The 25,299-nt window shown below is 51.3% G+C and overlaps 1 protein-coding gene across 2 annotated transcripts; it reads left to right on the top strand.

Moving 5' to 3' along the window:
* The first annotated feature begins 748 nt into the window (after window positions 1–748).
* ELAC2 (elaC ribonuclease Z 2) lies at window positions 749–25,235 on the top strand. Of its 2 annotated transcripts, XM_036341685.1 has the most exons (24): window positions 749–1,035; window positions 1,621–1,671; window positions 1,810–1,880; window positions 2,925–2,989; window positions 5,100–5,157; window positions 5,908–5,976; window positions 7,414–7,521; window positions 8,387–8,445; window positions 11,348–11,406; window positions 11,491–11,563; window positions 12,454–12,566; window positions 13,098–13,193; window positions 14,138–14,276; window positions 14,353–14,438; window positions 15,850–15,968; window positions 17,102–17,198; window positions 21,408–21,546; window positions 21,984–22,022; window positions 22,126–22,235; window positions 22,814–22,913; window positions 22,993–23,113; window positions 23,480–23,558; window positions 23,895–24,039; window positions 24,572–25,235. In XM_036341685.1, exons 1-24 carry the CDS (start codon window positions 806–808, stop codon window positions 24,803–24,805), a joined length of 2,460 nt encoding a protein of 819 aa, XP_036197578.1. In that variant the 5' UTR covers window positions 749–805; the 3' UTR covers window positions 24,806–25,235. The 2 variants fall into 2 exon arrangements, with proteins under 2 accessions (XP_036197578.1, XP_036197579.1); XM_036341686.1 differs by lacking the exons at window positions 23,895–24,039; window positions 24,572–25,235 and having other exon boundaries at window positions 23,415–23,550.
* Window positions 25,236–25,299: the final 64 nt, after the last annotated feature.

Below are 25,299 nucleotides of genomic sequence, written 5' to 3'. Positions count from 1 at the left end.
ATAGTCACAGTATTTGCTTTCCTGGTAACTTTGCAAATAGTAGCGGGGGATACAATGTTGCCCTTTTACATTCCACAGTGTCAGCCATTACCCTGCAAGGACGTTGCCCCGGGAAGGCAGCCCCGAGCCTGCGACTGCGCAGCGGATTCCTCCGAGGCTCCCCCGGCTGTGAACTCAGTACAGGTTAGGACTGAACAGCTGCCCAGGGCGCTGGCTCCAGGGCCTGTTCTGCAACCCCTGCCTGATTCTTCTTGCTTTTCTTCCCCAAAGCCAGTAAAAGTAATCATTTAAAACATGTGCTCACACGGATTACCATGGAAATAAAATCAGTGAAAGCTGCTACACTCACTCTCTAATCTACAACCAAAAGCAAGAGCAGTGGGGTGGAAGAGGTTAATGGAGAAAAAGGGAGGACCTATGTAATACTTTCAACAATAGATATTTAAAAAACAAAAACAAAAGCAAGAGCGAAGTCCCCTCACCGGGACTGAAACTCCAAGCCCTGCTCTCTCGCCGCCTCACACGCTCCCGGAAGTCCGGCGCGGGACGGTTTCCGGGGAAGCCGGGAAAAGACGAGGGGCGGGGCCTGCGGGGCGCTCTAGCGTTCCCCTACTCTATGGCTGCCACCCATTGACAAGCCCCAGAGGCAAGGCTCCTCTCTATTGGACGCGCAGCCTCGCGAAGGCGGGGTATCTCGGCCTTCGGCACGCTGATTGGCTGGGCCTGCCATTCCAGGCGGAGGGGCGGGGCGTGGGGCACGCGGAGCGAGGTGAGCCGCTGCGTCTCTCAGCTGGGCAGCAAGCGCATGTGGGCTCTCCGCTCGCTGCTGCTGCGCTCCGCGGCCGGGCGCACCATGTCGCAGGGGCCCGCCCGCCGCTCGCGGCCGCCCAAGGACCCGCTGAGGCACCTGCGCACGCGAGAGAAGCGCGGCTCGTCGTGGGAGCCCGGGGGCCCGAACACCGTGTACCTGCAGGTGGTGGCGGCGGGCGGCAGGGACGCGGGCGCGGCGCTCTATGTCTTCTCCGAGTACAACCGGTCAGTGGGTCTCACCGGAGTCCGTCCCCACCCTCCCTGAGCCCCACGCGCCCGGGAGCATCGCGGCACCTCCGTGGGCCGCGGCGCCCTGCTGTCACGGGGGGTTTCGCGTTGCTGGGAACTTGTCTTTGGTTGTTGGGTGGGGCATCCTGGGTCCCTTAATCCCACGCCGTCACGTGCCCGGGGTCCCTGCAGAACCCCAGGCTCGGGTCTAAGCGTCCTCCCTCCAACCCTGGGCCCCCGAGTTCCCTCTTGGCACCATCGGAGCCGCATCCCCTGCCCTGCGCGCCCGGGCGGGGCCTCGGGGTCGGTGTGTGAAGTCGCCGGGTCTGCGAGGGGGAAAGGGCCTTCGGGGCACCAGCACCAGCCTGCACCGCCTCCCCGCCCCCGATCCTGCCGGGTCTCCGCCGAAGCCTCCCAAATCCAGCATCCTAATAGCAGAACGCGGCCGGCTAGTCCAGCATGGGTTTTCAGCTTTTGGTTTGTTTTTTTCCCCCCGAGAGCGTGCACCGAAACACCTAAACGGTGGTGAGAATCTTACAAAATAGAATCTTCTAAGTAACTTCCATAATGCTCGTCCTGCAGGTATCTCTTCAACTGCGGGGAAGGAGTCCAGCGACTCATGCAGGAGCACAAGTGAGTCAGCGGCCTTCTTCGGGGGGAGATGACCATGGGCTTTGCAAGCTGAAGTGAGAGGCAGCAGTGCCTTTGTGGCTGCAGAAAGGGTCCCTGGTGCCTCCACTTTGTCCTGCTCCAGTGTCTTCTCTCTCTTAGGCTGAAGGTGTCTCGTTTGGACAACATATTCCTGACCCGAATGCACTGGAGTAACGTTGGGGGATTGTGTGGTGAGTCTGTTCTTTCCAGGGTCCCTGGCTGGAGGGACGCTGTGGGGTTTTAGGCTGCCTTGCCCTTTCTTGCTTAGCTTCTGAGTCCAGGGGAGCTGGAATTCTCTGTGTGCCCGGCTAGTCAGCTCTGCATAGAGCAGCGGTTCTCAACCTGTGGGTCGCAACTCCTTGGGGGGTTGAACGACCCTTTCACAGGGGTCGCCTAAGACCATCGGAAAACACATATAGAGTTACATATTGTTTTTGTGATTAATCGCTGCGCTTTAATGATGTTCAATTTGTAACAATGAAAATACATCCCGCATATCAGATATTTACATGACGATTCATAACAGTAGCAACATTACAGTTACAAAGTAGCAACAAAAATAATTTTATGGTTGGGGGTCACCACAACATGAGGAACTGTATTAAAGGGTCGCGGCATTAGGAAGGTTGAGAACCACTGGCATAGAGCATCGGAAGCCGTTCCTCAGGAGGGCAGCGTTTAACCTGGACACTGCCCTCCGTGTTACCATCCACTCGTCTACTGAGTCGCTTGACTGGAGATACGTGACAGTGAACTGGAGAGTGCAGTGATGGAGATTACAGTAAATGCATTTACCACGGAGAACAGAGGGGCTCCACACAGATACCCACTATCCGTAATACCCCGTTCTTCACGTCCACCCACTGCAAAGGTCAACGTTGTGTCGCAGCCAGATTCTCTAAGCTTTGTGGTGTGGGTAGGAAGGAGTGTTGCACTAGTTGCGTTCTCAGAGCTGAGACTAGAGCGAGGCCAGGAGGTCCCTGGGTTGCAGAATTTAAGACCCTCCCTTCAGTTGAATGGTTTTGTGCCCCAGGCGCCTCTTGCCTCGCCTGGTATCAGCCCTGCCCATTGGAGAGGCGCTTGAGGAGTGTATGGTGTCCCTTCTGCTGCACACGTGCTCCCTGGTCCTTAGAAGCTGAATGAGGACAAATGGAAAAGGAGCTGGTTACGAGGCGTCCTGCTGGCAGTGCCTGCGGGGCAGGGTGCTGAGATCTGACTGCACTTGTCCTTTCTAGGAATGATTCTTACTCTAAAGGAAACCGGGCTCCCAAAGTGTGTGCTTTCTGGACCTCCACAACTGGTGAGTCTCCTGACTGAGCTTCCAAACCGAACCCATCCTTTTTTCAAAGTTATAACAAGAATCTTCGTTTTTGTAAATCAGGCTTCTGCCTCCAGAGGTAATCAGTAGTGAAGTAAACACTTTACCTTTCAAAATTAAGAGGCCTGAGTCCAGAACTTACTAACTATATCACCTTGAACAAGTTACCTCAGTTTCTTCGTCTATAAAATGGCTATCATGCTTCATAGAGTTATTAAAGATTAAATGACAGCTCTGACCAGGTAGCTCAGTTGGTTAGAGCATCATCCTGACACACCAAGATTGTGGGTTTGATCTCTGGTCAAAGCACAGACAAAAAGCAACCAATGAATGCATAAAAATGTGGAACAACAAAATTGATGTTTCTCCCTTCCTTGCTCTACCTAAAATCAATAAAAAATGTAAAAATTTTTTAAAAAGAAAGAAATGAGGTAACACACATGAAACACCAAGTCAGCTCTGGCCGAATGGGTCGGTTGGTTGGGTGTCGTCCCGCGCACCTAATGGATGCCGGTCCAATTCCGGGGCAGGTGTGAACCAGGAGATTAGGATCTGACTCCCGATCAGGACACATGCCAGGATTGCAGGCTCGATCCCCAGGGGGGGGGGTGCAGGAGGCAGCTGATGGATGATTCTCTCTCATCATTGATGTTTCTCTCTCTCTCTCCCTCTCCCTTCCTCTCTCTGAAATCAATAAAATAATATGCACATAAAAATTCCGAGTCAGGGCATACGCCCAGGTTTCAGGTCTGATCCCTTGTAGGGGCCGTGCAGGAGGCAGCTGATTGATGTTTCTCTCACTTAGATGTTTTTCTCTCTCCCTCTCTAAAAATTAAAAACAAATAAATAAAATAAAAAATACTTGAAAAACAAAAACCCCCTAAGGGTTGGCACCAAGTAGGCACACAATAAGTGCTATCTTTTATTCTTACCTATTTATTACATTTGAGACATCTTCATACCTTTCAGATCTGCTTCATCATTGAAAAGTGTGTGTGTTGTAACTGTTGACTATAGCAGTTTATTTCCCAGTTCTTAAGAGGAAGGTTGCCCGTCACCAAGGACTATTAATTCTCCAAAATGGTGTCTCAAATCCATCCATTTGTCTCCATCTCACCAGGGCCTTCATTATCCCTGTCTACTGCACCTGTGTCTGTGGTAGCTTCCAATCTCCGTTCTTGCTTCCCTGTAGTCCACCTTACCACAGAGTAGCCAGAGGAACCTCTTTAAGGCTGAACAGCAGACATGTTACTTCCATTCTAAAACCCTCCCAGGGTTCTCCATTCAGTACAGTCCAAACACCTTCATAAGGCCCATAAGTCCTGCAGCCGTGGCCCTGCCCACCCCTGCATCTATATCCCAGTCACCAGGCTGGAGCCACATAGACCAACTCTTAGCCGCCCACTGAAGCTCTTCCCACATCAGGGTTTCATCCATGCATGAGTACCTCTACCCCCTTGCATCTCTGCCTGAGTCGTTCTGATCCTTCAGAGCTCAGCCGAAAGGTCGTTGGCTCGGGAGCCGTCCCTGATTCTCCAGACAAGTTATACCTCAGCCCCCTGCATTTCTCCTCTTTTTTTAATTTTTAAAATTTTTTAAAAAAATATATTTTTATTGACTTCAGAGAGGAAGGGAGAGGGAGAGAGAGAGATAGAAACATCAGTGATGAGAGAATCATTGTTCGGCTGCCTTCTGTATGCCCCCTACTGGTGATTGAGCATGCAACTGCGGCATGTGCCCTGACCAGGAATTGAACTGTGACCTCCTGGTTCTTAGGTCAACGTTCAACCACTGAGCTATGCCAGCCAGGCTTCTTTCTTGAAGCGCTCTTAGCACAACTGCCACTGTGTCCTTGTTTGTGTTATCATTTGTTTCATTTTTGTCTCCACTGGATGAGGGCAGGGATCCCATCTCCTCCCTGCTAAATCCTTGGCATCTGACAGATAGTGGACACTTGGTAAAGATTTGTGGAGAGGAAGTTTAAATACTTATTATAAGTCATGTTGATGCCTCTTACGTACTCAAATACATTGTTGCATCCTGCATCTATGCAACCATAACTGCTCACTTTTCTTTCCTTTCTTTTTTGTAGGAAAAATACCTAGAAGCTATCAAAATATTTTCTGGTCCATTGAAAGGAATAGACCTGGGTATGTCCCTGCCTCTGACTCAGTATCTGCCATTTTTTTCTCACATATGCCCCTATCAAATTAGAATCCATGGGGATTGACTAAATTAAACCTTAAACTGAATCATTCCTCAACATAGGTGCATTTTTAAAATGTCTGTCACATTCTGTGCCCCTACCTCCTTCCCCTCAAATATAGGCTGGAGACGGTTCTCAGAGCCGATGAACCTTGAGTTTCTTGCAGTGGGGAGGAAGGGTATGAGAGGGACCTGCAGCTTTTGTCCCTGTCCTTTTACACCGAGCCTCAGCTTGGCTGTGCTGCGGGCGCCTCTTCCCAGGGAAAGGCCTAATGAGGATGCTGCAGCCCCGGCCCTGGAGGCGGTGTGCTCCTCCAGGGTGTTCACGCTCCTCTTCTGTGGAAATGCCCGTATCTTATTCCAGAACCTGTACTGGCTCTCACAGTGCAGACCACAGATTCTCCGGCCTCACGGTGTTATATATTACCTTGTGCTTCTTAAACTGGAGTATTAGTTTCTTTCTTTTTCACAAATGGATAGTCACCAGTGATCATGTCTTTTCATTTGGCCCTAGTAACTGATGAAAATATACTTTGCTTCTTTCCCCCGAATTTTAATTTGCTCAGAAACTCTGATTTTAGTGCAGATTCTCACCACAATCCCAAGGCAGTTCAGCTGCTTGTGGTTGGTGGTCTGGAAAGCGGACCTTCACGCGTGTCTGTACTAATGCGGTTGCTTTTCTCTTTTGCGCGAAGCTGTGCGGCCCCACTCCGCACCCGAATATAAGGATGAGACCATGACGGTGTTCCAGATCCCCATATACAGTGAGTACGAAGGCACACTTCCTGGGAGGAGGGCATAGGTCCAGGGTGAGGCCGGCATGGGTGAGAATGGAAACTGCTTGGATAAATTAAGGTACGGTTCCTGCCCTTACGGAGCTTCTGATCTTCTGGGAAGACACGTTTAACTGGTGTGTAATGATAGTGACTATACTTTGGAATATAATGTAATCGAGCGCTGCTGAAAACACATTGCTCTAAGACAGGGGTCCTCAAACTACGGCCCGTGGGCCACATGCGGCCCGCCGAAAACATTTATCTGGCCCGCCGGGTGTTTTTGCCGCCGCTGCCTGTCCTGCTTAGCAGCCGACTCGTCCCGGGCCCGCAGTGCGCATGTGTGGAATGTCTGAGGGACAGTGAAGTGGCCCCCTGTTTAAAAAGTTTGAGGAACCTCTGCTCTAAGATTTGCATTTATTGCTCGAGGTGTATTTACCACAGATGTAAGTACCTCCTTTGATGAGAGGATTCTGATGCGTTTTTAAGCACACAGCCACCCAATAGAAGCATTGTCAAAGGTCAGAAGGTCACAGGAACCCCTTCTGGTCCCAGGGCCAGGGGAAGTAGGGTTGACCTAGAGAGGGACAGTCCATGTCAGGCCCTGCCCTGTGGGTGTTGCCCTTGAGTCTGACTGACACTCCAAGGAGTCGAGACATTTCCTCGACATGGCTGGCCGAGTGCTGAAGGGGTACAGGCCGGGACTGGGCAGGAGATGGGCTGCACGGGGCCGCGGGTGAAGGAGGGAGGGAGGCGAGGGGCGTGCCCCCGGCAAAGGCACAGTGCACAGTGCACACCGTGAGGTTCTGACCCGAACTCGCCTTGCCCGGCTCGCTCCTGCTCAGGTGGCTTTCCTGTCCTGACCCCACCCCTCCTGATTTGTGTGCCCCACTGTTCCTGTGCGGCACTCTGTGTCCCTCCCTAGCACTGAGCAGTTTGCTTTTTCGTATATTTGTGTGGCCAGTGGGAACCTGCTCAGCTTTCTGGCCTTGCTTTCCCAGCGTGCAGGCCATGGGGATGAGCGTGCCGGGGAGCAGGCAGCTTCCGTGGGACCCACCACTGTGTGGCAGCTTCCTCACCTTGAGATTTAACTGACTGCCCAATGACGTCCCCTCTCGGGGATGGGCCACTTTCAGGCCCAGTCTGTTTATTGCGAGTGATGATAATGCGTAAACTAGCCTACTGCCTGCACGCTTTCTCGTTAACAAACCCTGTTGAGTTCTCACTTTAGTCAGGGCTCTGCGCTGGGCAGGAATGGAAAGGGAGTCTGATGTAAATGCGGCCTGGAGACCAGGAGTGGGGGGGTGTCTGTTTACGGTGCTAGGAGCAGGCCTGCTGGCTTAATGGCGTTCCCACATGTGAACACCCAGGCTCTGCTGGGAGCTCCCCTTGCAGGTGTGTCATTTGATCATTTCTCATACTGACCAGGTGAAGAGAAGTGTGGAAATCACCAGCCAGCACAGAGTCCAGACAGGCGCAGTCCAGAGCAGTCTTCCGACTCTGCATCCTCTGAAAACGAGCAGCGCTTGCCAGATGGTAATGCTGTCACACGGAACAGTCACTGTCGGAACTGTTTTCTCCGCCATGGCCACCCTGCTCTCCGTGAGAGCCCTCACCCAGGCTCCCTGAACAGCGGCTGCTGTACTTCTGCACAGTGTGATTCGGCCCGTACACAGAGCCAGTCCGCGGCCCTGTGCGCCCAGACTCTGCTCTTTACCCAGAGGCAAATGGACTCATACAGAGGCTTATAGGCTTTTTATCAATGCAGATTCATTTGTCATGAACGCAGAACTGTAACTGCTAAGCTGACAAAGCAGTCAAATCAGTGAGCGGATCTGCACCTTTTCTTTCAGGTGGCAGCCTGCTGGGAAATGAAGTAAATCCCCAGAGTAGATGTATCAGGACGGACTGCATAAGGGTCTGTCCCGTGCTGGGCAGGCCTGATAAGCTCCCCCTTCTGCCCTGAGGTGGTACTGTCTGATGACCGAGAAGAGGCCAGCCCTGTAGCATCCTTTCTTGGCTGGAACGGGCGCAGACCCTGCCCAGACTTTCTCCACAGGCCTCTTGGCTCTTGTGTCATTTCGCATATTTTTATACTTGTTTATAAAGCACCTTGCAGCTTGTTTCTCTCACTTCTCCACTGCTTGGTAAATGAGTCACTTTTCACTCGCCATTCTGGAAGTTTTTTGGATGGAGTCTTGTGTTTTTCACTCACTTAGATTCCCAAATGAGTGGGGAAGACCAGGTCTGATTGAAACAACCCCAGTGCCTTCCTCAGCCTTTGTAGGGAAGGGTTTATCTGTTTCGTGGTGTGAGAAGTCAAATTAGGTATCCGATGGCCATCCACCTGAGAAGCCTGTAAGCCTTCACAGTTGTTATAATCAGATTTGTTTTTTCTCAGGTGTCAGCCAGAGAAGGGGTGGCAGGGACCCCTCCTTGGTCGTAGCTTTCGTCTGTAAGGTGAGCACCTCTCTGTTGGGCGTTACGTGAGGGTGGTGACCTTGAGCCAGCACTTTTCCAGTAGTTCCTAGGGAGCACCTGCTGAGCCCCCTGTGCCAAGGTGAAACCACGGATACCTGTATTTCCCAGTATCCACCTGTGCTGTTGGATACAACAGATTCTCTCCATTGTTCACATTAGGACTGCCTGAAATATTTGGCTGTCTTTTGAAGTTAAAGGCTAAGTTTCTGAAGTTAAAGGCTACTTTTATAGAGAAAGTTTTGTTTTCTTTCAGATGATTCAGGCCTTTATTCAGAATCTTTCAACTCTGTTTTAGTTAATATTATTTAACTGCTAACAGTGGGACACTAATTAATATTGGCTAGCATTCACAAAGGCCTTGATCTGCAAATCTGAAGTTGGTCAAACTCTATGAAAGTGTTATTACAATAAGGTATTTTTCAGGTCTGATTAATGGCGCATACACACACATAAACACATACACACACACACACACACACACGTTTTATTGATTTCAGAGAGGAAGGGAGAGGGAGAGAGAGATAGAAACATCAATGAAGAGAGAGAATCTATGATTGGTTGCCTCCTGCACACCCCCTACTAGGGATTGCGCATGAAACCCAGGCATGTGCCCTTGACCAGAATCAAACCCGGGACACTTCATTCTGTCATTCTGAAGGCCCACTATCTGAAAGAAATAATGTCCATTTTAAAACATTGGTAATTTTCATCCAAATTCTAACAACAGCAAGTGTTAACAATTATGAAAGGTTAGTAGTAATGTTAGTTATTGAAAGATCATTGTTAGTATCACTTATCAACTTATCTGAGTAATAGTTGTAATTTTTATAGACGTTAAGTACTGCCAATAGGCTTATTACTTTTATATTTCTGAGTTTTTAGACAGCAAAGTAATTTTCCAAAATGGTTTACATGGTAATTATTTTTTTTAAAATCCTCACCTGAGAATATTTTTCCATTGATTTTATTTAATTTTTATTGATTTCAGAGAAGAAGGGAGAGAGAGAGAAAGAAATGTCAATGATGAGAGAGAATGATTGATTGGCTGCCTCCTGTACTCCCTTTGCTGGGGACTGAGCCTGCAACCCAGGCATATGCCCTTGATCAGAATCGAACACAGGACACTCTGTCCACTGAGCCAAAGCGGCTAGGGCTACCTGGCATTTACTAAGTTGTGTTAGATCCTTCCTGCCTCCCGGGAGCTTGAGGCTCCAACACTAAGGAACTGCCGGCTTCTGCCGTGGCTTCCGTGGCTTCTGCCTCCTGCCTGGCTGTCCACTGCCACTTCTAAGAACTGCTCTCCTGGGTCAGCCCATGGTCCGTTTTCCCTCACTAGTTAATTTGCTGTTTCTCGGCAAAGGGGTTGGAGGGCAGTGAAGCGGAGCTGGTTCTTGTTGTGAGAGTTGGAGAGGGGAGGCCCTGTGTGCAGAGGGCCTGGCTGAAGCTCCGGCTCTGGGCTCGCTGTCTGCTTCTCATCGCCTCCCAAGTCCTCTGCCTTCCTTCCTGGGAGCAGCTCTCTGGGCTGAACTCAGCCCACAGGAAGGAGATGGCTCACCTGCCTTAGTGTGCAGTTCCTGTTAAACATTAGGTACATTTGCTCTTGCCCTCATGCCCAGTAGTCTGTAGAGAATGGTCACAGCAGTGCTTGCCACTGTCTACTAATGTCACATAAGCTCTGTTACCTGCACACACTTAAGCTGTAATCCTTCCTCTAGGGCAGGGTTCTCAACCTTCCTAATGCCACGACCCTTTAATACAGTTCCTCATGTGACCCCCAACCATAAAATTATTTTCATTGCTACTTCATAACTGCAATTTTGCTACTGTTAAGAATCGTAATGTAAATACCTGATGTGCAGGATGTATTTTCATTGTTACAAATTGGACATAATTAAAGCATAGTGATTAATCACAAAAACAATATGTAATTATATATGTGTTTTCCGATGGTCTTAGGCGACCCCTGTGAAAGGGTTGTTCGAACCCCAAAGGGGTCGCAACCCACAGGTTGAGAACCGCTGCTCTAGGGTAATGCTTTCGAAGACAGACAGTTCTAGAATATTAATAAGACTTAGAATCCAAGTTAGAGACTTTGCCCTGAGTCATTTCTTAACTTTAGGAAGTAAAAAGAAAATGCAAATCGTTAATATAAAGATTTAAAAAAGAAAAGGAGAATCAAATATAATTCATCACCCAAAGACTTATTAACAGTTTATGCCATTTCTACCGTTTTTCGCTATTATGTGTGTGTGTGAAATATGCAGATCCTAAAAATGTGTGAACAAATATTTAAGTATAGAATGATGATTATGAAGTTTCATGATAGGATTGTTATTTTCCCTTTGTAATAACAACATATCAGAAATTTTTTATTATAACTTTTTTCCATTATAAAAGCAACAGCATTATATTGCCAAATGTGCGAAAAATAGAGGAGAAACTGCCCACACTTGTATTGCCCTGTCACTGCCCCGGAATATTGCGTGACAGTGATGCGTGTGGTCATTTCTCCACCAGACCGTGTTCGGTGGCGCTCCTGTAGGTATTAGTTGATGAGTGCAGGACGATGACACAGCACAGCGTTTCTCCACTAGGATGCTAGAAGGATACTTCTTACTTGCTGTGGGAATGGGTGACATTTTATACATTTATAGGGAATTAATGTTGGGAAAGAAAGCACTGTGTTTTTAAGTCAGCTTTTATTACTAAAAGCGTTTTATTATTAGCGTTTCAGAACAAATGACTTCAGAATATAATGCACTTTATCTGAAGTTGTAATAATAATAATAAGTAAAACCAGAAAGATGCACTTACTAGAAAATTGATTAAACCAAGCTTCATCGTTAGTCACTGAAAGTACACTGCGTTCTTTCTGTTACAGCTTCACCTGAAGAAAGGAAACTTCCTGGTGCTCAGAGCCAAGGAGCTGGGCCTCCCAGTGTGAGTTTGGGCCGCTCCCGCGGGGCCTTTGGGGCCGCCTGGTGGGAATGCTCCCGTCTCACGGCTCCTCTCTCCTCCTTCCAGGGGGACAGCTGCCATCGCTCCCATCATTTCTGCCGTCAAGGATGGGAAAAGTGTCACTTTTGAGGGAAGAGAGGTGAGATGCCCCTTTCACGATGTTTCCGCATTTACAGGTAGGGCCTGGCACAGGGACGGTCTCTGTCCGGCTCGGGCCCTGCAGACGGCACTTTTGAGGGAAGTGGAACGGCTTGGGTTTTATCGCTTGGCTAAGCTACGCTGGCTGCCGTGGGCACTTCTGTTTCCCACTTAGGATCTGGGGGGTGCCCCTCCTGGTAGGATGATGCTTTCCCTTGTACTTGAGCTCAGGGAAGACCCCCAGAAGGATGGACTTTGGGTGCATGGCCCCAAAGAAGGCTACCTTGTTCTTTGCCAGGATGTCTTCTCTAGAGCAGTGGTTCTCAACCTTCCTAATGCCGCGACCCTTTAATACAGTTCTTCATGTTGTGGTGACTCCCAACCATAAAATTATTTTCGTTGCTACTTCATAACTGTAATTTTGCTACTGTTATGAATCGTAATGTAAATATCTGATATGCGGGATGTATTTTCATTGTTACAAACTGAACATAAAGCATAGCGATTAATCACAAAAACAATATGTAATTATATATGTGTTTTCCGATGGTCTTAGGCGACCCCTGTGAAAGGGTCGTTTGACCTCCAAAGGGGTCGTGACCCACAGGTTGAGAACCGCTGCTCTAGAGTCTAAGGACTTTAGGCCAGTGGCCACAGACCTGAGAGCCGTGTGTGCCACGCCTGGCTTTCTGGTCACTGTCGGTTTGAAATGCCCTCTGCCGGTCAGATGCCTGCCTGAGTGAGCAGGGGCAGGCGGGGGCAGTGGTGCTCCTCCCGCTGGCCCTGTGTTGCTGGCAGGGCTCCCGGGCTGTGCAGTGGGCTTGCAGGCCGGGGTGTGCCTGCTGCCCTGGCTCTGCTCTGCGAGAGCGACATAACCCTCTGACCCTGCAGATTTTGGCTGAAGAGATCTGTACTCCCCCGGACCCCGGGCTCGCTTTTGTTGTGGTCGAGTGTCCAGACGAAGGATTCATTCAACCCATCTGTGAGAACGCTGCTTTCCAGAGGTATCGGGGTCCTGGGGGTGACGAGTGAGAGCCCACATACTGCACGTAGGGCCCAGCGGCATCCACAGGGCGCCCCCAAACCTGCGGCTGCTCCTGGCCCAGAGCCGGGCCGCTGGGACACTCAGTCAGGATTTGAAAGGCCAAGGCAGTCTCCTACCTTAGGCTCGTCCTGCTGGCAGGTTTTACTGGTGATTGGTGGTTGGTGGGCTTTGTGGGTTACGCAGCCTTGAAGTGAAATTAGAAAACCTGACAAAGCAGAGACCTACAGACTAGGATGCTAATGGCCAGTTAGAGTTTTAAGTGTAGGTAGGCCCAGAGCTTGTGCATAGAGGGACTCGGGCAGTCTGGGGCTCCGCCCTGCCCTGGCACCTCTGGGAGCAGCTGGGAACAGCCCGGCTTGGACACGAGGCCGAGGGCTCACTGTGGTCCCCGAGAGCCAAGTGGTGCCCCTCCCTCACCGCCCAGTCTGCTTTGTGCATGCTCTGAGGTTGTGTCATTTTATAAAGCAAAGCCCACCTTCCTCCCATCCAGGTTCCAAGGAAGTGCCGATGCCCCCGTGGCCCTGGTGGCTCACCTGGCCCCGGAGAGTGTGCTTGCGGATGGCAGGTACCAGCAGTGGATGGAGAGGTACGGAGCCTGGCCCAGCAGCACGCGTGACCTTCCCCTCTCCTTGAAGCGTTCCCACCCTTACTCCACGCCTGCCTAGACTTCCCTGGGACTCCTGCTGTCCCTGCATTCTGAGCCAGCACCTGCATCCCTCTTAAAGTGTCACCGCTAGGGAGCACCATGTGTGCACATGTCCTGCTTGCGTGAGGCCCATTTAAAACAGCAGCTCACACCCTCTACACTCAGGGTCTGAACCAACGCTGCCTTTTGGTTGACAATTCCACTCGTGTAGCCTAAAAAAGAGACTTGCGGGTTTAAAATGAGAGCTTCAGTTTATTAAACACCCCTGTCAGGCAGTGTGTTAAATAGTCTACATTTTGTTTTATTTTCTTTAATCCTCCCAACAGCCCTGTGAGGCAGATGGTCTGCCAGAATGTAGTGCTAGAAGGAGGGCACGCTTTCCTGTTGGCCGCATTGGCTGGGCCAGCATCGAGTGGGAAATTATTTGTGTTGAATTTGCAGCACATGGTGACGCTGGGTGGCGGGTCAACCTGCCTGTCCTGGTTCTCCCGGCAACTCCTGCATCTCTTCCCCGTTGGCCTGGCGCCACTCACTCCTCGGCACTCCTCGGCCTGTCCCTTTGGCCTTGAGTCTCACATGGGGTACTTCCTTCTTCCCAGGCTTTTCTCCAGTCCGCACTGCACTCTGTCTCCTGGCTGTAGCTGTAGGCTCCCAACATTGTCACTTTTCTTTTTTTCTGGTTTTTTTTTTCTGGTTTGAGTTTGGGGAGAAACTGGACTTTGAGACAGAAGTAGTAGGACTCTGGCCAGTTAGTAACAGTCTTTCTGGACAAGTCACTTATTCTCTTTGAACACCTCCATCTATGTTGGTGCTCTGTTCCCAGTGCTGCCCCTCAGGACGAGGCCCTTCAGGAAGCTGTGCATGTGCAGTCTGTTCCTTCTTAGGTTTGGACCTGACACCCAGCACCTGATCCTGAATGAGAAGTGTACGTCCGTTCACAACCTCCGGAGCCACAAGATCCAGACACAGCTCAACCTCATCCACCCTGACATCTTCCCCCCGCTCGCCAGCCTCCGCTGTAAGGTAGGGTCACAGGATGGCCCCTGTGGCCTGGGCGCTCCCCCTTCTCTCTCTCCACGGAGTGTGCTCTCTCTTTCAGGAGGAAGGCGCCGCCTTCTCTGTGCCCACGGTCCGCGCCGAATGCCTCCTCAAGTACCAGCTCCGGCCCCGGAGGGGGTGGCAGAGGTCTGTGACTCAGCCTGTGGATGGTCTGGGCCGGAGGTGGTTTTTGGGAAGGGCCAGGTAGTGAATATTTTAGGCTTTGCACACGTGGTGTCTGTTGGAATTACCCATCTGCCACTGTCCCACGAGCCAGAGCGACAGACAGCCCGCAGGCGGGCGTGCGGCTGTGCCCCAGGATCAGCGCGTTGATGAAACCAGCTGACCTCGTGTTGAGTTGGAAGGTGGTGTCCATGACTATCCCTTTCTGCAGTTGTTTTCTCTGCTGGGAGCAGTGATGCATGTTCATTGTTTTCAGTGTAGAAATATGAACTGTATCGTGAAGGTAGTCAATCCCCCAAAGTCCCTTCAGCACTAGATGAGAGGGTGGTTGACAAAGTTTTTTTCTTTTAACTTGGAGTATATGGGATGTATTGTATATATAGTACCTGACACTGTGTAATATAGTCTTCCCTGTGTCATTACATAGTCTCCCCAAGAGGTCCATAGAGGGGTGTTTGTTAAATTGAGGCATTCGCAAGTTTTTGCTGTTTTAATGAAACAGTAAATGCCTCATGTATTGATCTCTGACTGGAAGTGTTCCCTTAGGGTAGTTCTTAGCCCAAGGGACATTGGTGACCAGCAGTCGCCAACCGGTGGTCCGCGGACCACTAGTGGTCTGTGAAGTCCGAAAGGTTGGCGACCGCTGCTCCTGACAGCATTCGGTAAACACCTTGCCGTCCCGAGAGGCTCTGCGGCCCCCCATCCTTAGTTTTCAAGGCCTGAATCTGGAGTCACTGGCGTTGCCTGTCCGCTCTGCAGTGTGTGCTCCAGGGTGTTGGGGGCCGCATGCTGCTGAGAGACGGGCACGGCGCCCCAGGCAGGGTGGAGGCTTGTCTGCAGCGGCAGAGGCTGCGATTAACAAATGTAGCCGTACCCATGCCCACCTGGTACCTGTGGGAAATGGAATTCCTGAACTGCTGACCGAAGGTCACTTAGGTGATCTCAGTGCTCAGATGACGGACGAGCCACTGCTCTGAGGCTTGCGCTCAGCGTGGCCAGGCAGCAGCAGAGCACTACTCGGAGGCTGCTGGGGATGAGTCTCGGGCTCCACCAGAGCCACTGAATCAGGCCCTGCAGTTTGACGGGGTTCAAGGAGATGAGTTGTGTGCACGTAAGTTTGAGAGGCACTGCTTGGGGTAATTTCCCCGGCCTCCAGGGGAGTCTAGATGCTGGCAGCATTCAGTGAGCAGATAGATGTCAGTGATGCCAGGGTTGTCTGGCTCTGAGCTGGGAGGTATTCTGAGGAGCTGGAGCTATTCAGAGCTCACTCTGAGACTCCCACCGACGGAACAAAACTGCCCAGACTCTGAGGCGCTTGGTCTTCAATCTTGACTTGAAACAACTTTAGTTGCCTGAAATACTTTTCTCTTTGCAGGGATGCTCTTCTAACTTGCAATCCTGATGAATTCATAGCCGAGGCAATGGAGCTCCCCAATTTCCAAGAGAGTGTGCAGGAGTATAAGGAGACCGCACAGAACAGCCCAGCCCCAGCCGGTGAAGGAGGGACCCGGGCAGCCCTTCTCCCAGCCCAGCACCCACTGGGTTAATGTGTGCCCTCCCCTGCTTCCCTTTTCCTTTTCTGGAACAGCGAAGGGAAGGCCTGGTGGCACACGGGCTCTCTCCAGGGCTCATGCCAAGAGCAGCAGTGCTGGGAGCTCCTGGGAGGTGTGGGAAGAACTGTGAGCCAGGACGCGGTTGAATGGGGACTGAGTCCTGTCTTTGCTAATGAGGAGCCACCAAGGATTCCGGCCACGCCCCTCGTCTCCTCAGCTTTCCTAGCCCCTTGAAGAGTGTCCTTTTCTTTCTTTATTTTAAAATGTATTTTTATTAATTTCAGAGAGGAAGGGAGAGGGAGAGAGAGAAACACCAGTGATGAGAATCATTGATCCACTGCCTCCTACATGCTACACACTGGGTATCTCGCCCGCAGTCTGGGCAAGTGCCCTGACCGGGAATTGCACCAAGACCTCTTGGTTCATAGGTCGACCCTCAACCACTGAGCCATACTGGCTGGGCCCCAGTGTCCTTTTAACTAATGATAGAAATAGACACGGCTGGGGTAGAAGGCGGGCTTGTAACCTACTCAGTCCCAGGCAAGTAACCTCTTGTCCTGGCCTCCTGGTTTGGGAAGACTGACTGACTTGCCTTTGGGTTTGATTGGGTTTCTGGTTCGGATGTGTACATGGTGCCAGTCAGAGGCGGTGGAGGGGGCCCCAGCGACAGAATCGTCAGGTGCCCTGGATTTCAGCCCCAGCTGTGCCTCTCCTTTCTGGAGCTGACCCTGAGCCCACAGTCCTGGGAAGCGGGGTGCTGCAGGTCTGGTGGTAGGAGCTGATACAAGGTGACACCAGCCCCTGGAGGTGCATGCTGATTCCAAGCACAAGGAAGGCCCCTTTGTAACTGAAAGACTTGCAACAATTCTTTGGAAGAAAGGCCTGAGAAATTCATTTGCTTCACAGACAGCCCTTTGCCCACAAACAGCCTGTGACCCCTCTGACGGTGGCCCTTCCATCAGGATATTTGCCACAGGGAACCCCGGGCCCTCCTGGGACTTACTCATGTCAGGGCTGAATGCTGGCTCACATTTGACGGAAAGAAGTGAACCCTTCATCTGTATTTTTCCATAGAGAAAAAAGCCCGGTATCCAGAAATCATCTTCCTGGGAACAGGGTCCGCCATCCCCATGAAGATTCGAAATGTCAGCGCCACGCTCGTCAACCTCAGGTATGATTGCTTTCCAGGAAATGCCGTCCATCATGGAGCCTGCTGGTTCTCTACACCCAGTTCTCCACCCGCCACAGCCACACAGTGGAACCCTGGGGGCTGGTGGTCTTGGCTAGAGTGCTCCCGAGAGGAGCCTCAGGAGCTCACTCAGACTTCGAGAATCACTGAGATTTGTCACCCAGGCATCTTTTGATAAAAATAGCCGATTCTACCATGTCCCATGCACTTTGCTAAGAAATTATGTCACTTAATTTTCACATTAATCCTATGAAGTAGTGACTATGCATTTTAATGAAGAGTAAACTGATGCTCAGGTTATTTGGCGGGTAAGTGACAGGTGCAAATGTGAACTGGGGTCTTAATCCTTACGTGGCCTTGTCCCCATAGCTAGGTACTGCTGATATGGGAGACAGCCTCCAGGTTGCTGCATTTGTTTTGTGTTCAGCCCTTTGATTGGATGGTGTTTAGTTGATTCTCTTGGGTTTGCCTGGTGTCATTTCTCGGCCGAGATTAATCAGGAACCCTGAAAGGTTCATGGTGTGTATGGTAATGTCTCGCGAGCTTCTCTGAAAAGCGGGTGCAGCCGTCCTGGTCTCATGGCTCTCCCAGAGGAGGAAGGGCCGCAGAGACCCGTCTCCTCACCAGAGCACGGTCCAAGGCGGCTGCTCCTAGCACGGCCGGCAGAGCTTGCGGCGTTGAAGCTCCAGGTCCTGCTTGGGAGCCGCTAAAACGGGGCTCCACTGGTCGCCGGGGTTCACACTTACTCATTCCCGGAGGACCCCTGGGCCTTCCTGCCCCGGCCAGCTGTGAGGATAGGGCTGAGAAAACCAGCACTGCCTCGGGTAGAACATCCTGCGGAGCCAGATCTCCTGGGACACAGCACCCACCTCTGGTGCTGTCACCAGTGGGTGCTCACAGGCATTCTGAAGAATCAGCATCCTTATGAGGTTGGGTAAATGTTCACCCTTCCATTCCACATAAGCATTTTTAATGCCCAGCATTTGGATAGCTCTGTGTACTTTCTATATTCTTTTTTTTTTTTCATTCAACTATTATTTATTAAACACGTACTCTATGGCAAGCCCATAATCCCCACTCTCATGAAATTTTTTTTTCAAAATATAAAATAAATCTATTACCAGATTGTAGATACAAAATAATTAGCCATTTGTATGCAATAAACATTAATATTTTAATAAAAAAAGATTTTAAATATAATATTATCAAAACTATACTAACATAGTATAATATCACAAAAGTAGGAAATATTAAAAATCTGCAAATAACAGGATTACTTCTATTCTAAAAATTTTTTTTCTGGCTCTATTTTTGTTCATTTTATGTTGTTCATTATATTCCACAAGTGAGTGAAATCATGTGATACTTATCTTTCTCCAACTGGCTTATTTCGCTTAGCATAATGTTCTCCAGGTCCATCTATGCTGTTGCAAATGGTAAGAGTTCCTTCTTTTTCACAGTAGTGTAGTATTCCATTGTGTAGATGTACCATAGTTTTTTAATCCACTCATCTGCTGATGGGCACTTAGGCTATTTCCAAATCTTAGCTATTGTAAATTGTTCTGCTATGAACATAGGGGTGCATATATCCTTTCTGATTGGTGTTTCTGATTTCCTGGGGTATATTCCTAGAAGTGGGATTACTGAGTCAAATGGGAGTTCCACTTTTAATTTTTTTAGGAAACTCAATGCTGTTTTTCACAGTGGCTGCACCAGTCTGCATTCCCACCAGCAGTGCAGGAGGGTTCCTTTTTCTCTGCATCCTCTCCAGCACTTGTCGTTTGTTGATTTGTTGATGATAGCCATTCTGACAGGTGTGAGACGGTACCTCATTGTTGTTTTGATTTGCATCTCTTGGATGATTAGTGACTTTGAGCATGTTTTCATATGTCTCTTAGCCTTCTGTAAGTCCTCATTTTTAAAAAATATATATTTTATTGATTTCTTACAGAGAGGAAGTGAGAGGGATAGAGAGTTAGAAACATCGATGAGAGAGAAACATCTATCAGCTGCCTCCTGCACACTCCCTATTGGGTATGTGCCTACAACCAAGGTACATGCCCTTGACCGGAATCGAACCTGGGACCCTTGAGTCTGCAGGCCGATGCTCTATCCATTGAGCCAAACCAGTTAGGGCAAGTCCTCATCTTTTAAAAAATATATTTTATTGATATTTTACTGAGAGGAAGGGAGAAGGAGAGGGATAGAGAGTTAGAAACATTGATGAGAGAGAAACATTCAGCTGCCTCCTGCACACTCCCCACTGGGGATGTGCCTGCAGCCAAGGTACATGCCCTTGACTGGAATCGAACCTGGGACCCTTCAGTCTGAAGCTGACGCTCTATCCATTGTGTTCTTTATTTGTGTTATGTCATTCTTTATCTCAGACTGTTTTTTTTTTTCATAGTTACTATATCTTTTTTCATGCTGTTGAGCATCTTTACCATCATTACTCTGAACTCTTTCTTAGATAAATTTCTTATGTCTGCTTCACTTATCTCTTTTTCTGGAGAATTCTCAAGTTCTTTCAGTTGGGGGTGGTTTCTTTGTTTCCTTATTTTGGTTGTCTGTTTGTGACTATGTTTTAGGTACATCCTCTACATCAGTGGTTCTCAACCTTGGCTGCACATTAGAATCACCTGGGAATCTTTTTAAAATCCTGATTTCTGGGCCTCATCCTCCGGAAATTCTGTTTCTTTGTTATGGGGTGGGGCCACAACATTAGTAACAAAGAAACAGAATTTCCAGAGGATGAGGCCCAGAAATCAGGATTTTAAAAAGATTTCCCAGGTGATTCTAATGTGCAGCCAAGGTTGAGAACGACTGCTCTACACCTCTCAATCTCTAGTGCAGGACAGTGTTAAAGGCTGTTTCTGACTAATTAGATCAGGCAAAGACTCAAAGCCTCCAGAGACCTCCTCTGTCTACAGACTGATAGGATTCCACCTTGAATTGCCTCTAGGCAATCATCCTCAGGAGTGGCCAGAGTTGGCAGTTGCTTTTGCCTGGAGGCTGTTACTTTTATTCTCTTACATGGCCACAGGACAAGGTGTTTTCCAGTAGGGTGTGGCAACACGGCAAGGCAGATGTCTTTGTGGGAAAGCTGTCCTCCGCTGTGTGAAGGAATGGCTCAGCCCAGGAAACCTGGGGTGTCTGCCTTCTGAGCTCTATCTCCCAAGTCCCTAGTCCTGGGTTCTGCTCTCACAGCTCCAGTCCACTTCACCCTCCCTCTGCCAGAGCACAAGGTGGGTGGCTCCATAGGGAATTTTGTGTGCTGGCCCTTTAAGAAGATGCCTGAATTTTCAGCTGCCACTCCCTGGCAGACAGCACCCCACTACATTTCACAGTGTTATGTGGGTACCCTCCTCAGTTCTGGTGCTCTCTGCTGGGATGCCCGCCTCAGGGATTAGATTCCCGAGTTCTCAGTGGCAGCCCCCACAGCTGAGATATCTCTCCAGGACTCCAGTTGCTGTCTGTGGGCACCTGGCCAGCCCTTTTGCACCTCCGCCTCCTACCAGTCTCTATGTGGTCTCCACTTTCGGTCCTTGGGTATCAGGGTTCTGTCTTGTGAGTTTTCCATTGACTATTCAGGAATTTTTTCTGAATTTTAGTTGTAATTCCAGCTTGTTCCTGGGAGCATGTCCATGCAGGATCCACTTACTCTGCTGCCATTTTTAATCCTACTTTCTATATTTTTTATTCTTTACTAGTAATCCTCACCCGAGAATATGTTTATTCAGTTGAGAGAGAGAGAGAGAGAGGGGGGGGAGAGAGAGAGAGAGAGAGAGAGAGAGAGAGAGAGAGAGAAACGGTGATGTGAAAGAGAAACATTGATTGGATGCCTCTTGTATGCACCCCAACTAGGGATTCAACCCACAACCTCGGTATGTGCCCGGACTGGGAATCAAACCCACAACCTTTGATTCACAGGACGACGCTCCAATCCACTGAGCTATGTGGCTAGGACACTTCCTACATTCATTAAAGGGCTCCAGGCTTCTGTGGATAGTTCCGTATAAGGAGGATGGACATTACAGTTGCGTTACTGTTTGTACAAGGTCCTCAGAGAAGCAGACGCGAGGTTATGGGAGATACAGTGCATTCGCTGCTTGGCTCTTCTCTGAGATCACAGGCCTCTGAGCCATGAGAGGCCTCTTCTCAGCCATGAACGTCTCTCTTCTTTCTCTGTAGCTCCGACAAGTCCCTGCTGCTGGACTGTGGGGAAGGTACGTTTGGGCAGTTGTGTCGTCACTACGGCGATGACGTGGACAGGGTCTTGGGCAGCCTTGCTGCTGTGTTCGTGTCCCACCTGCACGCAGATCACCACACGGTGAGTGCTGGGCAGGACCCCGGAGCCCCACCTGAGGCAGCTGTGGCCTTGCTCTCCTCCATCCCAAACTTGCCCACCACCCTGGCTCTTCGCCTCTTGCGAGGTAACGGTCGTTCACAGAACCCAGCTCAGTAATTCTGCCCATAAGGATGCTGGTCTTTCTGTTTGCCTGCTGTCATGTTCCAGTAGGGCTCTGCCTTCCCACATGCCTGCAGAGGAAACTGCAGCCAGAGGGGCGGGGCTTGGCCTCCTGGGCAGCTGGGTCTCCAGCCAATGCTCTCTCTCTTGGGTCAGCATGTGCTGGCTCCCAGCGACAGCAGTGTTAGAGGCTGGTGGCCAATAGAGGGCGAGGGGCTCCTGCAAGATGAGGGCGAGGACCCCAACCGGGCCGAGGCTGCTGGCGTCTCGTCTCACCTGCATCTCCTTTCCCCTTCCAGGGCTTGTTAAATATCCTGCTGCAGAGAGAACGCGCTTTGGTGAGTGCGACGCTCGACCTACGGCCACTTTGGGTTTGCTGGGGTTACACCCAGCCCTCCTGCGATGCCTGCCTTTGGTTCAGCTCTGACTTTGTTGTTTTAGGCATCTCTGGGAAAGCCCTTTCACCCTTTGCTGGTGGTTGCCCCAACCCAGCTCCGGGCCTGGCTCCAGCAGTACCACAACCAGTGCCAGCCGCTCCTGCACCACGTCAGGTGAGCTCCCTGCAGCCCGTCCCGAGGCTGTCGCCTCCCCTCCACAGCTCAGGGCTGACCTGGGGCAGGTCAGGATACCCCCGCAACCTTCCCCTGACGTGGCCCAGTGGCAGAAGCAGGGAGAAAGCTTTGACTCAGGGCAAAACCACTTCACTTAGATGTCTGTCTTCTTGGCTGCGTTTCCTCGCAGCCTCATTTCAGCTACGTTCTAGTTTCTAGACTTTTGCCAACACCTCTTGGTAAAACAGTTGCAGGCCACGTGCCCGAGTTGTGAGCTCAGAGACTGCCCCGCCAGGGGATGCGTGGTGGGAGTTGGCCCTATCCCCACCTCGTGGGAAGGAGTCTGTCTGCCTGGGCCCAGCCATGGCCGCTTGGGCAGGGCCTGCTATGCCTTCGCTGTGGGCAGCTCACCCGGTAGGTTTCTCAGTGGCCTGGGGTTTGGTTTGTTCTAATTGACGACCTTTCTCAGTCTCATTGACTGCGATTTAAATTGTGTTTCTCTATAATGATTGTAGGGTTTCCCAAATTCTTAAACTTTGATTCAAGTTAAATTTGATTTAATGTTTTCTTTCTCACAGTGTGATCCCTGCCAGATGCCTTCAGAAAGGAGCCGAGGTCTCCAGCTCCACACTTGAGAGCTGGATTGGCTCACTGCTGAGAGGCTGTGATCTGGAGGAGGTATGGAGCGGCCGCAGGGGGCGGGGGGCGTCTGGCGATGGGGGGCACCGCTGGAGCCATGCCCTGCCCTGCCCTCCAGTTTCAGGTCTGCCAGGTCCGGCATTGCAAGCATGCTTATGGCTGCGCGCTGGTCCATACGTCTGGCTGGAAGCTGGTCTACTCAGGGGACACCATGCCCTGCGAGGCTCTGGTCCAGATGGGTGAGTAGAGGCAGCTAACAGCTTGGTGGTCATCCTAGCATCCACACAGGGCACAGGGTCAGGGGATGGAGTGTGGGCAGGAATCCAGGGCCGAGTGCTTGTCCAGCACAGGACCCTGCCCCACGCCCATGCTTCCTTTAGGGCAGTGATGGCGAACCGGTAACACGCGAACTCATTTTTTTGGGGTTGATTTTTCTTTGTTAAATGGCATTTAAATATATAAAATAAATATCAAAAATATAAGTCTTTGTTTTACTATGGTTGCAAATATCAAAAAAATTTCTTTATGTGACGGCACCAGAGTTAAGTTGGGGTTTTTCAAAATGCTGACACGCCGAGCTCAAAGGTTCGCCATCACTGCTCTAGGGAAAGATGCCACCCTCCTGATTCATGAGGCCACGCTGGAAGATGGTCTGGAGGTGGAAGCTGTGGAAAAGACACACAGGTAGCTGTGAACACTTCGGCCTATCACCTACTCCCTCCCTTTCTCTCCCCTCCCTGTGACTGCGCAGCCTCATGGCAGCCCTGCTAAGAAAGACCTGCCTGCGTCCCACCAGGGGCTGTGGGCTGTGACGGGGAGGTGGTTGGCTTTGGGCCCTTCGGCTTTATCTCTGCAGAGCTCTAGGAAAGGCTCTGAGGCAGCCCAGCTTTAGAAAGAGCTAGAAACAGGCTGGAATCAACTGTAAGCCACGTCAGGGAATATGGCGGGTTTGGGGGGCAGGGGAAGGGCAGGCCCAAGGGGGCGCGTCAGCCGGATGCGACCCTCCAACCCTGTTTGCAGCACCACCTCGCAGGCGATCGGTGTGGGGATGCGCATGAACGCCGGGTTCATCATGCTGAACCACTTCAGCCAGCGCTACGCCAAGATCCCCCTCTTCAGCCCGGACTTCAACGAGAAAGTCGGCATTGCCTTTGACCACATGAAGGTGTGCGTGTGGTGTGGGCTGCGCCGGGTGGGGCCGGGCAGAGACCGCCACATGGACGGTATGGGAGGGATGGGAGGGCCAGCGGTGAGAGGACCTGCCCATCACCCCTCAGGACCAGCACCAGGGTTGAAGGCCGCCCGACCTTCCGCCGGCCGTTTAGCGCTGGGGGCTGGAAATGACAGAGCCTCGGGGGCTCGTCTGCTCCCACCATCAATCACCACAGCCTCGGAGCCTGGAGACGGCCTCTCCTCTTGGGACTGGGGAGCCAGGCCGGCTCAGGCAGGGGCCAGGCTCGTTTCTGAGGAGCCTGATTTTCAGAGTCTGACAGCCTAGTCTTCTGAGGCCCCTTCACCTGGCCGCCCTCAGCCCCTGTGGGGCGTCTCTGCCCTTTCTTTAGTCTCCTGCCGCCTCTGCGTTTTCCTTCTTTTTCTAGCTGTGGTCTGTGGCCACAGGGTTGGTGAGGGGATGTGTGCCTGCTGGATGGTCACGCGCCTTCCTCACTGAGGCATGTCTTCCCCGTCCTGCCCTCCAGGTGCGGCTCGGAGACCTCTCCACGGTGCCCAGGCTGATGGCCCCGCTGAAAGCTCTGTTTGCTGACGACCTTGAGGAGATGGAGGAGCGCCGGGAGAAGCGGGAGCTGCGGCTGGTGCGGGCGGCCCTGCTCTCCCAGGCGCAGGCGGGCAGAGCTGAGGACAGTGAGCCCCCGCGGAAACGGGCCCATACAGAGGGGCCTGCCAGCCCACAGAGGAAGGTCAGGGCAGAATGAAGGCCAGGAGCGGCCCTGAACTTGGAAGGCTCACGCCCCACCCCGCACAGGGTCCCGAGTGCGCCCTCTGCCTGGTGGGAGCCGAGGGCACTGTGGAACGGGCGGCACACAGGAACGGCGGTGGGAGCTGGGCCTTGGCTTGGGTTCCAGGTGAGGACTGCGTGCTGGACATGTCACGAATGTGCCTGGCGGAGCCGTGGACAGGAGGCTGCGAGGAAAGAAAACGGAATTCGGTGCCAGTGACTTAAGTCACGTAGAAGAACGCATACCAGGCCTGTTCCCGCCAAGCCGTGCCCTCCGCACACCAGAGACAGGCTGTCGGGGAACACGGGTCGTGGATGTGACGTCTCAGTGCCCAAGGCTCCAGGCTCCAGGCTCAAGGAGTAGTGTTTCCAGAGCCCAGAACTCAATAAAGATTCCTGCGGAACAAGTGCTTTGCCTGGTCCTGGTGCCGCCTGCGCAGGCCCCAGCGCGTCCCGGAGGCCAGCTGTGAG

Source organism: Myotis myotis, unplaced genomic scaffold (genome assembly GCF_014108235.1).
Source record: "Myotis myotis isolate mMyoMyo1 unplaced genomic scaffold, mMyoMyo1.p scaffold_m19_p_17, whole genome shotgun sequence".
Taxonomy (NCBI): Eukaryota; Metazoa; Chordata; class Mammalia; order Chiroptera; family Vespertilionidae; genus Myotis; species Myotis myotis.
Note: the sequence above shows the minus strand (reverse complement) of the source record. Positions and strands in the feature narration are given on the sequence as shown.